General features: G+C 52.6%; 1 protein-coding gene across 3 annotated transcripts; it reads left to right on the top strand.

Moving 5' to 3' along the window:
* Nucleotides 1-546: 546 nt before the first annotated feature.
* Nucleotides 547-13,852, top strand: TXLNA (taxilin alpha). Of its 3 annotated transcripts, none has more exons than XM_029229565.1 (11): nucleotides 547-633; nucleotides 1,174-1,383; nucleotides 2,461-2,799; nucleotides 4,110-4,201; nucleotides 4,794-4,964; nucleotides 6,367-6,561; nucleotides 8,323-8,442; nucleotides 8,678-8,752; nucleotides 9,262-9,354; nucleotides 9,663-9,758; nucleotides 10,487-13,852. In XM_029229565.1, the coding sequence occupies exons 2-11, from the start codon at nucleotides 1,206-1,208 to the stop codon at nucleotides 10,811-10,813; spliced, it is 1,686 nt and encodes a 561-aa protein (XP_029085398.1). In that variant the 5' UTR covers nucleotides 547-633; nucleotides 1,174-1,205; the 3' UTR covers nucleotides 10,814-13,852. The 3 variants fall into 3 exon arrangements, with proteins under 3 accessions (XP_029085398.1, XP_029085399.1, XP_029085400.1); XM_029229566.1 differs by lacking the exon at nucleotides 547-633 and adding an exon at nucleotides 635-655; XM_029229567.1 differs by lacking the exon at nucleotides 547-633 and adding an exon at nucleotides 915-935.
* Nucleotides 13,853-16,014: the final 2,162 nt, after the last annotated feature.

The raw sequence follows: 16,014 nt of genomic DNA, 5'->3' as shown, positions 1-16,014 counted from the left end.
ATAACAAACAGTACAATATTTACGAGGAACCGGGAAAGCTATTGTTCAAAAAACTATTAAAACCTTCTATTTGCATACGGAAATTGAAGCCCTGGGAGGGAAAAGAATACCGTCACATAGCAAACTAGTGAAGTTGGGACTGGAATACAGGCCTGATGCCCAGCCCAGTGTATTCTCTCCCTCGTCCTCAGGGTTCCTAGATAGTCGTAGATGTTCACAGCAGGAGGAAAGGGGTGGTGGAGGCGTACCGGAAAAAGCAGCCAGGCGCAGGGCTCTGGGAGCTGAATCATAGCTCCTTCGAGACAGAAACGAGGCTGACGTGAGTATTTGTGCAGAATGACTGGCTCCTTTCGGACCTCCTGGGTCTGCGGCTCCGAGGACTAAAACCCTATTGCATCTTGGGAGTTGGGGTCAGCCCCGGTGCATGGAGGGAAGCGTAGTCCTTTCCCTCCCCTCCCTTCCCAGCTCACCCGCCTCGGAGGCCGCCTTCGCTTCATCTTTCCCAGCAAGCCTCGCGCGAGCGCCGGCTATTGATTGGCTGCGGCGCTAGCAGGAGGCTCTGCCGGCAGCAGTTACCCAGGGTTTCCGGTACGAGGGCAGAGCGGGCGAAGCCGTCAGGGCGTCGGCGGTGAGGTGCGTACAGCGTCGGCTAGGGGTACGAAGCGAGCCGAGGGTCTGTGGTCCCAGACGCTTCTGGCCGGTGCGAGGAATCGCGCGGATTCCGTGCTAGGGCTCGGGCCGGGGGGCAGGGCTGAGGCCTGTGCGCATGCGCGCGCGGGGCGCGCGCGCGGCTGGAGGGCGCGCGAGGCGTGGGTGGCTGCGCGCGGGTTTGGGGGGGAGCGGCACGTGGGGCGTGGGGGGCGGGGAGGGACCGGGAATCCAGCGTCCCGCCACGTCAGTCCCGGGCCCTGAACCTATCCCGCGCGCGGCCTGTGGTGAGGGGGCCGTGTTGTGCCGGGAAGTGGCTTCAGGAAAAAGGAGGCCGCTCCTCCCTCGCTCCTGGGCACACCAGGCGCCGGTGACGGACCGGAAACTGGGATAACCGCTGGCTCCCTCCAGGGAATGCCTGCCGGTTTGTTTCAAGAAGCTTTGCGCGCCCGGTGTTGGGATTTCTGATCCAGGCTGCGAAGAATTTTAAAGTCTGGAAAATAGCAAGTGTGTTTGTTTCTATAGGATCTGCTCCTAACCTAACATTGCAAACCACAATGAAGAACCAAGACAAAAAGAATGGGGCTGCCAAGCAATCAAGCAACACTTCCAACCCAAAAAACACCCCGGGGCAACCGGAAGCTGGACCCGAGGGAGCCCAGGGGCGGCCCAGCCAGTCGGCTCCTGCGACAGAAGCTGAAGGTTCCACCATCCAGGCTCCAGGGAAGGCTGAGGGTGTGTGCCAGCTCTGCTTTTCCAGCGGGCAGGGGGAGGAGTTTGTGGTGCGCCGGTCCAGCTTCTGGAGTTAGAGGCCAAGGCCACTGTTTACCCAGCAAGGAGGAAATGTAGAATGAGAGGAGGACGGCGCTGAGTCTGTGCAGTCCCCACTGGCTGCTGGGGAGTTGATAGAAGCTCCCACTCTAAGCACAGGGACAGAACTCTCTTGAGAGAAGGCTCTGACAGGATCAAGTCAGGTTGGCAGTCAAATGAGACACCCAACCAGCAAATCCAGGTTGCAAACACGTCGTTCACCAGTGGGTAACTGCTGTTTATATTTGAGGCATTTCTGGGACTTTTTTTGCCCCACCAGAGAAGGAAGGATTTATTACTTGCAGCAAGTAAGGAGAACACTTGCTTTCCCAAAGCAGTGTCTCCTCTGGAACTTTTTTTTTTTTTTTTTTTTTGGCGGCGCCAGCTGCTTGCAGTATCCTAGTTCCCCAACCAGGAACTCATGCCTCCTGCAGTGGAAGCATGGAGTCCTAACCACTGGACCGCCAGGGAATTCCCTGAAACTTTTTTTTTTTTTTTTTTTTTTGTGGTACGCGGACCTCTCACTGTTGTGGCCTCTCCCGTTGCGGAGCACAGGCTCTGGACGCGCAGGCTCAGCGGCCATGGCTCACGGGCCTAGCCGCCCCGCGGCATGTAGGATCTTCCTGGACCGGGGCACGAACCCGTGTCCCCTGCATCGGCAGGCGGACTCTCAACCACTGCACCACCAAGGAAGCCCCCTGAAACTTTTTTAATGGCAAGAGGTGACATTGGCAGGGAGGAGAAGGGGATGGACTGGATGTAGAGTTCCTGCTACATGATGCCACCCCTGTGTGTTGGATGGTCTACTTACTTTATTTCTTTTATACTCACAACAAGCGTGGTTGGGCAGTAGTGAGAAATAGTTACATCGTTTTACAGGGAAATAAACTGAGCCTTAGAGAAGTTAGGCAACCCAAACCAGTACGTTTGGGCCTGAAAACTCCCAACCAGTGGCATAACCATCTTATTTCTCTCTCTGCCCCCCATCCTCTCCTGCTGAAGGAGCACAAGCCAAAACTGCTCAGTCTGGGGCCCTCCAGGATGTCTCTGAGGAGCTGAGCCGCCAGCTGGAAGACATCCTCAGTACATACTGTGTTGACAACAGTCAGGGGGGTCCAGGCGAGGATGGGGCACAGGGTGAGCCTGCTGAACCCGAAGATGCAGAGAAGTCCAGGACCTATGCCTCGAGGAATGGGGAGCCCGAGCCAGAGACCCCAGTAGTCAATGGTGAGAAAGAGACTTCCAAGGGGGAGCCGGGCACAGACGAGAGCCGGGCAAGTGACGAGGTCGTAGACCGAGACCACCGAAGGCCACAGGAGAAGAAGAAAGCCAAGGGTCTGGGTGAGCAGAGGGCAGCTACTTGTGAGGCTGGTGAGGGGAGGGAGTTTGGACCTGACATCCTGGGCTAGCCTGCTCTGCCAGGATTCAGAGGAAACCCTACTTCCAGAACTGTCAAACTACGTCGTTTAATCAAAGCCGGGACAGTGGTGCTATAGATAGAGGTGTACAGGTTGTTCACTGCACAAGGGCTTCTGGCCTTGGGAGCAAGCAGGAACCGAGGTCCAACCTGCTCTCTTTGAGAGATGGAAAGCAGGAGTCCTGAGTCGGCAGTCCTGTGCCGACCAGCACCATTTCTAATTTGCTGTGTGACCTTGGGCAAGACGTTTCTCCTCTCTGGTCCTTAGTTTTCACTCCTCTGCACAGTAAGAGAATTCGACTAGACCAGGGTTGAAAATTCAAATAAACCAAGCTAGCCAGAGGGCCCCATGAGACCAAGAGAATGCCCCCTTTATCCAAAAGCTTGACTGCCACCTGGTCCCAGTGAGTTGATAGCATGTAAAACCTGTAGCTGGCTTTTTTTTTTTTTAAGCCAGAAATCTAGAGTTACTATGTGAAATCTCTAGATTTTAATAGTTGGCAACTAATACGATAGGAGCCAAACAGAACCCATCTGTGGGTTGGATTTGTTTTGGCCTGTGTGCCCATGATTTGCATTCTCTGCATTGATCTCTCAGAGCCTCCCGGGGTTGACACTTCAGGAGCCTGGCACAGTGCTATGTACGGTGGCCCTCTCTTTGACTCAGGCGCAGGCATGGGGGAGTCACTTGGGTGGGGATGGAGGGTTAGTGTGTGTCAGAGAATCAAAGGTGGTATTACACCCATGTCTTAGTCGCTACTCCCCCACCCCCCCACCTGTTGCCCTAATTTAAAGGGTTTTTTTTTTAGTTATTTTAATCTTAGGATCAAATATTGAAAGCTATATTTATTAATTGGGGAGGATAGTCATTTTAAAGTGCACTCTTGTCTGCCTTTGTTGACTGGAGTGCAGTGTTCTTAAGGAGACCTGTTCCTTTTGCATCTTTCCTCTTTGAGAAGGGCCTTCCTTGCATTGAAACAGCACTGACTTCACAGGTGGGACACCTTTCTTTCACCTGTAGGTAGAGTAGGCAGTTTTTCTCCCATTCGTGGTGCTCACCACGGGGATTTGACAGAGACTCAGTCATTCATTTAATTAGTATTTACTGAGCATGTCCTCTGTGATGGGTGCTGGAGAATAGGGGAGGGCTACCTTAAGGCAGAAGAGTGGGCCCAGACCTGAAGGGGGGCCCCCAGAGAAGGGGGTACATACCTTTGCTCCCTGTGCTTTGCAGGAAAGGAGATCACGTTACTGATGCAGACGTTGAACACGCTGAGTACCCCAGAGGAGAAGCTCGCGGCTCTGTGCAAGAAGTATGCTGAGCTGGTCAGTTCTCCCCATTCTCCTCGTACCCTCCCTGCCCTGGGAGGTCAGCACATTTTTAATTACTCTGAGTCGCATTGTATTTCTCCTGTACAGTGCTGAATAGGCTCATGGGAGGGGACCTGAGCTGAGAGAGGACAGGGTCTGAGGAAGAGGTGAGGGTCTGTGAAGCCAGGGAGCCAGAAGGATTATCTGTTGATAATGAAAAGGCCACCTTGACTCTAGGAATCATGTTGAGGAGAGAAATGGTGAACCAGGGTCTGTTGCTGAGTATAAGGAGGTGGGTAGCAGGTGGGCTCATCTGAGGGCATGGGTGTCCCAAGAGTTGGGGGAATGTCATGGTCTGAGAGTCTTGCGAGCTTTGAATCTGCAGTCAAAGCTCAGAGAGAAACCGGCATCTGCTGGCTGTGCACCTCTGCTTGTCCTTAGCGTCCATTTCTGTATCCTTGAGCTGGGGCCCTTGGGGTTATTGGGGGCAGTGTGTGAAGCACCCTTATAGTGTCCGGCCTGAGCTGTGGTGGCTAGAGTCGGGTCAGCTCAGGAGACCCTGGGTCCCCACGGGGCTCTTACGTGCCGTCCCCATCCCCATTACCAGCTGGAGGAGCACCGGAACTCCCAGAAGCAGATGAAGCTCCTGCAGAAGAAGCAGAGCCAGCTGGTGCAGGAGAAGGACCACCTGCGTGGCGAGCACAGCAAGGCTGTCCTGGCCCGCAGCAAGCTCGAGAGCCTGTGCCGAGAGCTGCAGCGCCACAACCGTTCCCTCAAGGTGGGCCAGCCGCTTTCCCTGACCTCACTTGTCTTTGGTGGCTTTCCCCCTAAAAGCAGCACAGGCTTTCGGCATAGAAGGAGATTTCCCCAATGATGCCGTACTTTAGAGAGCTACTTGTAACCACTTGACATGCACTTGTATTAGATGAGATAAAGGCTAAGGTGTTGAAGGAACCTGGATGCAGGGCTTTAGGTTTCTCCATCCCATAGCAGTCCCAGGTGAGCAGCTGGAGGGTGGAGAGGGTCATCAGTCTGGAGTGCTGGGGCCTTTCTCCAACCTCTGCTTCTCCTAGGGTGGGGTCAGTCTGGTTAAGGCCTGGTCATTACTGTGATCTCCAGATAGCTTTTGTATATATATCCTTTATATTTCTTTAAAAATTTGCATTAGTAAATATATTTTGCAACGTGTTTTTCTCAATTGTATTTTATTTTTTAAAACATTACAAATTTAATATAAATGTGATGTAAAAGATACAAAGGTGACAAAAGTCTAACAAATCAAAGGTAATTGTTGCCCACCCTCCTTGACCCCGGTCCCGGTCCCAGCAGAAACTAATGGGAAGTAAACCTACTTATATGTAAGTCTAAGTGCAGCCTTCTGACTTTCCTGTCTACATATAAAAGCTTACGTAAAGTATTTTTAATGAAATTATTATACATGTATTATTTCATAGCCTATTCCATTTTCTCACTTTACACAATGCCTTATCTTTCCCTATCAGTTTTATAAGCCTCTCTCATTCTTTTTAACAGCATCATTGTATGGATATGCTGCATCTGATCAGTACCCTAGTTAATGTGTTTTGTGTCGTTTCCAATTTTTCACTGTTACATGTATAACGCTACAGTGAAAATTCTTGTTATATATATCCCTGGCTAATTACATGGAATTTATCCATAGGATAAATCTCAGAAGTGAAATGTCTGGGTCAAAGAATATGCAAATTTTAATAGATTTTGCCAGATCGCCTTCCCACCAACAGTGTCTGAGTGCCTAACTCTGCACAGCCCTGCCAACCCTGGGAATTACTGAATTTTAACTACTTGGTCAGGGGAGAGGGGGTGGGTCAGAGATAGAAGCATATTAAACTGAGACAAATAGGTCTTCCAAATCCTGTTCTGAGGCCTGGAAGAGTAGGCCTCAGGAAATCCAGATTTCTTTAGAAAGGCACTTACGTGTATGCCTGCATTTTTCTAGGGAGTCTCTGGCTCGATGTCACCCGATATACAGAGGGGTCCATTAGGAGCCCCCATTGCATGACCTCTTGGATCCTGGCTACTCCTCACTTGGAAAGCAGGGAGGGCTACTGGGAGAGAACATACCTGAACTGGTGGGGGAGCCCTGTGAGTCTGGCCAGGGGACAGTGGATGATGGAGCTGGGGCTGACTTCTCTGCCCAGGAAGAAGGCGTGCAGCGGGCCCGGGAGGAGGAGGAGAAACGCAAGGAGGTGACCTCGCACTTCCAGGTGACACTGAATGACATCCAGCTGCAGATGGAACAGCACAATGAGCGCAATTCCAAGCTGCGCCAGGAGAACGTGGAGCTGGCTGAGAGGCTCAAGAAGCTGATTGAGCAGTACGAGCTACGGGAGGAGGTGAGGGGTCGCCAGGGGACTGTGGGTTCTGGGTGGATGCCGGTGCCAGGCAGCGCTTTCTAGGCTTCATCCCTTCCCCCGTTCTCCCTCCTTTCCTCGGGAGGGGAGTGATGTTGTACATCCTCACGTAGATGAGGGCTGAGGTGTTGAGAAGAGACTCGCCTGTGGCCACACAATCGCGGGTCCACAGCACCTCGTCCTAAACAGTGGGGCCAGGTGTCTTTTGGAATTAGAACTGTCCACGTTTTAGACTAGAGTTATGTTCATGGACTGGGTATTACGTAGCACCCCCAGCAGGGCCTTGTGGCAGCACCCCCAAATCAGACATGTTAACGCTTATGCAATAAAACTTCTGAGTATTCTCGCCTAGGTTTATAGTTAACCTTACAATGCTTATTAGCCTTACAAGTTTATCTGCTTGGTTAGGGCAATTTCAGTTTTCAGAGTATTTTAGAATTTGAGGAGCCGGAACGGTGTTCAGTGATCGACTCTAGGGGCTGTGTCCTCTGATTACTTGCTGCTCTGCTGCCCCTGCCACTTGAAAGGGCAGGATATCACTCCCTTGGCTGGTGTTGGTTGCTGTCCCAGGCGCTCAGATCCCTCTCTTTGGGTCCCCACACGCCAGTCACTTGGCGTTCTGGGCTTCTGTTTCTTAAATGTTGTGAACAGGGAGATTGGCAGCTACCCTACAGGGCTGGACCAGGCCCCTTCCTAGACCGTGGGGTGTGGTGGTGGGTGGGGTGGGCAAGACCCTGCCCTCTTGGGCTCACAGTCCAGTGTAGTGATCACGTGTGCAGGGCCTGGAGGGGCCTTCCCTGACCCACCTCTTTTCCTGTGCTTCATCCTCTGGGATGAAGGCTGGTTTGAGAGGAGTTGGTTTGGTTCTTGTCCCTCAGCGCTGAGAGACATGGAGGCTTCCTGAGCCACCAGAGTGAGGCACCTACTTCAAGCAGCTGAGGCCCCTCTTCCTCTTCCCTCTCCTTTCCCCCTGGTTCTCTCTGTGGGAGTGGAGGTGCACCCCGTCCCCAGTCAGATTCAGGCACTCCCATCCTGCCCCACAAGCCTCCCAACCGTAGATCACAGGTGACTGAAATTCATCATGTCTCAAACTAGACATGTCTCGAAGCCACCTTCTCTTCCCCCATCCAAAAAAGATATCCCATTCTCCACCTCCCTGTTTTCAGTTGCTTTGACCTTTGAGGTAGCACTCACGTTCATCACCTTCTCTCCGTCACTGTTTTCTCACCTGGTCCCAGTTCCCGGGGCTCCTCCAGCAGTCAGGACAGCCATTCCTTGGGATCCACACATCTGATCTTCACCTACAGATACAGCAGATCTCTGCCAACTGAGCTAAGCTGTTATGTTGGTAGAGAAGTCGTGTTTGCCCTTTCTTCTCATTTACAAGGGAGTTGGGCTCCAGAAGTAAGGGTTCTCAGTCCAATGGAGTACGTAATCTTTCTTAAGGCTAGAGATTGGAGTGTATTTATTACTTGGCTCCCTGGAAGCTGATCTCATCCTTAAACCCCTGTGCTCACTCTAGAGTGACTCAGTGGGAAAGACACAAGGTAAGGTTGGGCAATAGACCTTCCAGGGACTTGGGGCCCACATCCTATGGGACACGTGGGAGTCCAGCGTGTCAGACTGAGGTGGCAGGCTGGCAGTGCCCTGGTCTCTGCACATGGGGCATCCCTGCAGCCACTGGGCCTCCCTGAGAAAGGGAGCTCCTGACAGATGGACCCCTCTCATGATGCTTTCCTGCAGCACATTGACAAAGTCTTCAAACACAAGGACCTACAGCAGCAGCTGGTGGACGCCAAGCTCCAGCAGGCCCAGGAGATGCTGAAGGAGGCAGAGGAGAGGCACCAGCGGGAGAAGGATTTTGTGAGGCTCAGGCCCCAGGGGTGGGGGTCTGGGAGGAGGCAGGTTGGGTTCTGGCTCAGCTTATAGTCAAGTTTGTACGGGAGAGGTTGCTGTCTGGTCAGACCAGGGCACTGCTTCCTCAGACACCAGTCTGAGAGCAGGAAGCCTTGATGGGTTATGGTGCGTGTGGCGAAGAAAATCCAGACGTAGCCTCTGGGGGCTTCTGATGGGATCTGGGGTCCTGTCTCGGAAATAGCTCCTCAAAGAGGCTGTGGAGTCGCAGAGGATGTGCGAGCTGATGAAGCAGCAGGAGACCCACCTGAAACAGCAGGTGAGACTGTGTAGCCTCCCCCTGTGCCTTCGTGGTCCCCACGCTGAGCCCCATCCTGCGGGGAGGGAAATGGAACCCTCATTCTAGGACCACCTTGACTCCTGTGTGACCTTCCTAAGACTTTGTTCTCCCTGGACCCTCCCAGCACCTGTGTGGTGGTGACCAGGTGGCTAGGTGAGCTCGAAGTACTCGGCTCCTAGTCAGAATTGTTGTGCTGCTTTTGAGGAGGTGGGGACAGAATGGGTGATTTCAGTTACATTAGTTAGACTTCATTCTGGAAGAAAAGTTTGGAAACAAACATAAAAGAAAATACAAGTCACCGCCAAATCCTACTTTTTAGGCTTAACATTTTAGATTATATCCTTCCAAATACATGGGTTTTGTTTTAAAGAAAACTGGTATCTCAAGAGAGTTGTTGGGTCAGAGGGCCAAGGGTGAGTCTGAGTGTGTTGACCAGAAGTGCCCTCCAGAGAAACCCAGTCTTACTTGTGGGCTTCTTTCTCACCCAGCTTGCCCTATACACGGAGAAGTTTGAAGAGTTCCAGAACACTCTTTCCAAAAGCAGTGAGGTGTTCACCACGTTCAAACAGGAGATGGAAAAGGTAACAGTGGTCCAGACTGGGTGTGGCTGCAGGGGCATAAGCAGCTTCATTCAGAGTTGAACACTGGGCCTGCCTTCAGGAAGCCTCCTCCCTGGAGTGCTTCACGGGGAGCTGTGAAGCTGTGATTGAGACCATAAGTAGGGTCTGGGTGGGCTGTATTTAACTGGAGACACCCTGGGGTGGCACAGAGGGCACTGACTGCGCCCAGTAACACCTTTCCCCCTTGGGATCGTTCCCCACTTTGGAGACACAGATGCACAGACAGCCTGGACCCCTGACCATTTCCTTTTATGTGTCACATAACCCAGATGACTAAGAAGATCAAGAAGCTGGAAAAAGAAACCACCATGTACCGGTCCCGGTGGGAGAGCAGCAACAAGGCCTTGCTTGAGATGGCCGAGGAGGTGGGCTGAGTGGACCTGCATCTGGGCTGGGGGTGTGCGGCTCTTGAGTACTGGGCCCTTTCCTGTACATTGTACCGAGAAGTGATGCAGCTGCCATGAGGTGGAGCTGGGATTCACATACATGTCCATCCAAGTCCAAAGGCACTGTCGGCTGTCCCCCCGAGGGAGGTGGTGAGCTTAGTGATAGGTCTGTAGGGGAAGCAAAGAGAGCAGATGGAAGAAAGGAGGAAAGGAGCAGAAAAAACAAGGGGTGCCAGTGATGCGCATAGCTTGCATGCAGCTGCAGAACTGCCCAGATAATTTGATTTTGTGGCTTGAGATGTAGGAGGAGAAAATAACTAATTGACGGAGAGGCTGCTGTGTGCCAGACCCTGCTGAGTGTTTAGATGTGCCAGTTCATTGAGCTCTCTTGAGATCTGTGAGGGTGACATTAGTAGTCCAGTTTAACAGATAAGGCAGTAGGCTCAAAAGCCAAGTACTTTGCTAAGGCCATCTGGTGGATAAACAGAGGAATCCATTGTTTCCAAGCCATGCCCCTTCTCTACACCACACTGCCCCCAACCGACAGCCAAGTCTCAGCATAAACCAGGGCTGTTTACTTGAAAGCGGCCAGCTTTTTTACTCTGATCGGTGCCCAGCGTTGTTAAAGTGTGAATGTTTTCTACCAAGTGGCAGTGTTGGGTGGGGCGTTGATGACATGGAACTGAAGGCCCTATGTCTCTCCCTAGAAAACACTCCGGGACAAAGAGCTGGAGGGCCTGCAGGTCAAAATACAGCGGCTGGAGAAGCTGTGTCGGGCACTGCAGTCAGAGCGCAATGACCTGAACAAGAGGGTGCAGGACCTAAGTGCTGGAGGCCAGGCTTCCCTCACTGACAGCGGCCCTGAGCGAAGGCCGGAGGCTGCCAATACCTCCAAGGAACAGGGTGGCGAGGGGCCCAGGGTCCAAGCACCTAGCTCCCCAAGGGTCACAGAAGCTCCTTGCTGCCCCGGAGCACCGAGCATGGAAGCATCAGGCCAAACTGGGCCCCAGGAACCCGCCTCCATCACTGCCTAGGGAGCTGGGAAGGGAGCGAGCAGCCCAGCCAGGCCTGGCCCATGTGAGGCTCCCACCGCTGAGGCCCAGGGTGCTGTGACCTGGCTGCCATCTGACTCTTTGCAGTTTTGGATTTTGTGGGTCAGTTTTACGTACATATGGCATATGTGCAAGGCCTCATACATTTATATCTGTAAGTGTAAAACGGGCTTGCATCAGAGGTGGGGGTGTGTACAGATGAAGTCAGTGGCTCTTCTGTGAGCTGAAGAGTCTTAAAGCGGAGTTGTCGTCTGTGGCTGCCGTCACAGTAAGCTGGCAGGAGAAGTGATGTGAGCGTTTCCCTGCCCAATTTGAGGCTCAGCCCCTCCCTCCCTGCTACCTTCAGGGTTCATGACAGGTGACACACCCAGGCCATGACTGTGTTCTCCTGTTAGTGGGACTTGGGCAGCTCTGGCTCTCCTAGCTCTCCTGGAAGCTCCTTGCTTCTCTTAACCTGGAAAAGGGGTCGCCAGGCAGAGCATTGACAAGGCACTCAGAGCCAGTGATCAGACTGCTTCCCTACCTAGGACAAGGGACCTGGAGCATGTTCTGTGCGGGATGATGTGCTGGTAGGGAGCCCCTCAGCTTCCCCTGCGCTCCGGTAGTGCCAGGACCAGGCCAATGATGCTTCGCAGTAGCCTTATCATTCACAGGTGCCTCTGTAGCCTGCACAAATGATTGACAAGAGATCACCAAAAGGATTCTTTCTGAAGGTTTTTGGGTTTTGTTCTGTTTGCTTTGGTTTTGTTTCGGTTTTGCACATGACAGTGTTTGCTTTGAGGATCTTCTGAGGAAGAAGGGGTGCTATTGGTGGTGGTGCCTGGGTTCCTGGCCTCCAGTGCCCCACCCCCTCACCACCCCACCTGGCACCTTTGCCATGTTGGTGCTCAGGATTCCTGCTTGATGAAGTCAGATTGTTTGTTTATAGTGAGCGAAAGGAAAGGGCTTCTGGTGGCCTTGTCACAAGCTTACAGTCCTGGGAGGCCACTGCTGATGCCACCGCCGCTGTCTCCGTGCGGCAGTTGCTGGGCCCCGGGTCCGACTGTCCCTTTGGCTTCATGAGTCTGTTTCTGCTTCCTGCACCCACACCACCAGTGTGCATTCTTTTGAGGTTTGCCGTGATTTTGTTGCCCAAGTAGTAAGAGCTGTGATATGTCCCCCTTGACATCCCATTTCTTCCTGTGTGGGAGCCCCCAGCTCTTATCTGACAGCTGATGGGTAAGAATGAGACTCAGCCACTGACTGAGCCCCAGCCGTCCACAGAATGGCTGCAGACAGTTGCGTCTGTTTTCCTCTCTACCCCCACTCCCACCCCTCATACATGCTACTCTATACTCTGAAAGTCCTGCTGGTGGCAAACTTGCCAGTGTATTAGTCAGTCTTTGTACAGAACAATGTTCTGGAACAGCAGAATGAGTCTTGGGTCAGGAAGCAGGGCTACGCTGCGTTTGGGGTCCTATAACCCCATCTCCAGCTGGGCCTCAGCTTCAGTATAGCTGAGGGAGCCACAGACCAAGATGGATCGGAGGGTTGAGTTTTTGCTTCTTGCTGTATTTCCTTGAAGTTAATTCATTATCTTATAAGTCCCTTCATCTTCCACAAATAGCCCGCTCTTTTCAGCCCTTAACTTAAATCCCTCAGATAATTAGGTTCATGAAGAGTGCTAAGTACTCCTGAATTATGTTAGGACTTAGACCAGAGATGGCAAATGAATGGCACAGCATTTCTCCTCTTCCCCCCATGGTAGGTACCACTAATCTGCTTCGGAGTATTCCCTGCTAAATCCCTGGCATATCATTTCTCAAGATTCCCCCAGCAACCAGTATGAGTGTTGAGACCTATTTGCCATCCCTGGCTGAGATACTGCTCTGCTGAGGAACATAAGAGCTGCCAACCCCATACGGGGTTTGCTGAGCTAAGGAAATACAGAGAAGAGACAGAAGTTTCTGCCTGCCCCCTTCAAAATGAGCAGGAAGGCCTGCAGTGACCCACATGATTGCCTGCCCCACTTCAGCTACCTCTTAAAGCCCATAGTGTTGGTGGGGAGGGGACTGTTGGAGCCCAGTGTGGTGTGGGAAATTATAGCCCTCAGAAACCAAGTCTAGCTGCTGAGGATCTACAGTGAGCAAGGTGGCCCCAGCAGTGCAGGGTAGAACCTCTGCTCTCACCTCCAGCCACCTGTCTCTAGGCATCCAGGCTAGGCTATAATTGGGGACCCCATTCTTCTTCCTGTTCGTTGACCAAATCTTAACCGATCACTACAGCTGCTCTGCTTGCTCTGCTTCCCAAAGTCAGCCCAGGTTTCTGGGTGCTGCCCACACCGGCCAGGGTCCTGGGCCAGATGAAGAGGTGACCTATCCATGAGTGAAGACCAGTTCCTTCCTCCCTGGGGCAGGTCTCATGCCCATGACCTCAGTTTTAGGACCAAGAGCTGTGTTGGTTTCTTAGATTGCTAGCTTTTCCTCCAGGGGACCACAGCAGGTGAGGCTCTGCTGACAGTAGTTTGTGCTCAGGGTCTTGTCCAGCTGAGAGCTTCATGTACACCAGATTCTGAGAGGTGTCAGCAGCACTTTTAAAAAATTTTGTTTTCCGTGAGGTTTTTGGACCATGGGCTGCGCTCAGGCACTTTCTGTAAGAGAATGTTATGTCTGTAAAAATGGTTATTTCCCCTCCTCCACCCCCACCCTGGTGGCCCTTCGGAGGGCTGACCAAAAGGCCAGTGGAGCTGCCCTGGTGTCTATGGGGGAGGGCCGAGGCCTGCTGAGTTGGTTCTCCAGCTGCTGCTCCAGCCCTCCCACCTTGCACAGCACAGAGGAGGTCATCCTAGGGACATCCAGGCATCCGCCTGGGGGAAGGGTGCTGCCTTCCGTCCCTGTAACTGCTTCCCTTATGGCCCAACCTGGCTGTCCAGATTTGTTTGAAGCTGTGCTGACAGCTTTTTTTGTCTCTGTTTGGTATTCACAACAGCCAGGGACTTGATGTATTTTAAAACCACATTAAATAAAGAGTCTGTTGCCTTAACTTTTTTCTCTCCTGACCTTCGTGGTCATTTGCTGCTTTTGGATCCATCCAGCCACACTGATGTGTCCACATCTGCTACGAAGTCTCTGGCTCTGCCTTCCAACAGTCACCGCAGGCTCAGGACACTAGCAAATACACTTCAGCTGCCTGAGTGGAGCCCTTGGCAAAGTTGGTGTGCTGCTCATCATATATATATGATTTTTCTCAATCAAAAGTTGTCCCTGTCAAAACAAGAATTGTCCTTGTTCCCTGAGGGTTTACAGGCTAGTGACGGGGAAAGGTGGTTTTAGGTACAGAAAGGTTGGTTGTGATATGGGAGCATGGGAGAGGTCCTGTTCCCTTCAGCAAGGGGATAGAATTGGATCCTGGAAGGGCCTTAGGACCCAAAGGGCAAGTGGAAGTTTGACATTTAGTGAGGAAGTGGTTGACAATGCAGGTGCACAGGAGGTTGGTGGGAGATGAGGCAGGGGCCAAATCACGAGCCTGTGTGCCAGGTTAAGGAATTCGTGCTAGATCCAGGAGACACGGGCAACCGCCTAAGTTGTTTAGATAGGAAATCGGTCGAGTCCATGAGGAAGACAAAAAGCAAGGAGACCAGAGAGTTGGGCATAGGCCAATGGGGGCCCAAATTAAGATGAGGGGACACTGTCATCACTGCCACTGGGGGCTGTCTGCCATGCATAGCATCCTTTTGGCACTGGCCCACCCAAGGGAATACACAGGAACCTCCAGGTTCCTTTGATTCCTTTCCTTGGCATTCCATGACAAGACCCAAACTGCACGTAGTCCTTAAGAATGGGCTGTTTCTAACTCCCGTTCACCCACCCCAAGGCTAGGTGTAAAAGTTGAGACTCCTGTAAGGGAGACATCCTACTGGTGGCCTCACCCAGCACCCTGTTCTCTGCCCTCCCTGGGCTGATCTGGCTCAAAGGATTATATATGAATGCCCCCCAAATGGCAGAGGCAAGCTGCCTTTCCCTCCAGGCCTCCACAGGCAGGTATTTCCACGCTGGCTGTGACAACCCCCACAAAACCTCTGCCCCTTCAGGCCAGGATCCTAATGGGTTGATATGTTTCTGTGCTGGCCACATGGGTTGGTTCCAGTTAAATATCTTTTGGAGGGGGTCCAGGGAGACTGCCACAATTCTTGGAGCTCCAGATTAAAGCAGCTCTGAGAATAACTTCACCCTAGAGGTGCTCCTGGACTCTCTGCCACTTTCCTGGAGGAGCCTTTGTGCCACTCTCTAGCAGCCCTAGTAGGGGAGGAGAGGGACTTCCAGCTGTCCCCTCTGCCTACCTACGCAGACCCCTCCCTCAGACCCCTGGTTGTGGAAGTCCCAAAGTAATGTCTCCCCTTCTGGAGCAGTCTAGGTGTTGGAAGCATCTGGGAAGGAGCCCTGTTCAGGTGCCTTTGGAAAGAGTGCCCAGCCGTCTGGAACTCGGGGAGGCCCGGCCCCAGGGAGGCTCTGCTCCTGCCCAGTGGGAGGGGAAGGTAGGTAGGGTCACTGTGCGCTGGCCCCGGGGCAGTTATCTGAGACTACAGGGCAGCCTCCTGTTGCATCAGATGCTTCTCTGGGGACCTGAGCTGGGTGCTTCTGCCAGGTCTTTTGTTAGCTGCCCCATTGGTCTGGCCTCCTGGGGCGGTACCAGCAGCGCTGGGTCAGCCTCCCATCAGGCACGTAAGTTTTCCCCCTGGGGGCTGGTGTCAAGCGCTGGGTAATCACACTGGTTTTGCTCTAACCTGATGCTCCCCACAGGTGGCCCGTAGGCCTGGGTGTGGGGAGAGGGTCGGCTTGGTCTTGTCATTTCATGAGTGACTGAATACAGCCCTCACCACCTACCAGCAAAGAGTGTCTGGGTGCTGTGGGGGAATGGTGTTACCTCAGAAGACTACTGTTGGGACTTCCATGGTGGTTCCCCGGCTCCCAGCGTGGGGGGCCCGGGTTTGATCTGTAACCAGGGAACTAGATCACCCCGTGACACAACTAGAGTTTGCATACCGCAACTGAAAATCCCGCATGTCGCAATGAAGACCGGGTGCAGCCAAATAAATAAATAAATAAATATATTTTTAAAAAAAGACTATTGTTGACTTTCAGTAAAATGACTACCTTCCTTCAGGGTTGTTATGAGGATTAAATGTACGTAAAATGCTTAATAGG

Source organism: Monodon monoceros, unplaced genomic scaffold (genome assembly GCF_005190385.1).
Source record: "Monodon monoceros isolate NGI ecotype Baffin Bay Population unplaced genomic scaffold, NGI_Narwhal_1 Super_Scaffold_18, whole genome shotgun sequence".
Classification (NCBI taxonomy): Eukaryota; Metazoa; Chordata; class Mammalia; order Artiodactyla; family Monodontidae; genus Monodon; species Monodon monoceros.
The sequence above is the reverse complement of the archived record's forward strand: the minus strand, read 5'-3'. Positions and strand labels throughout refer to the sequence as shown.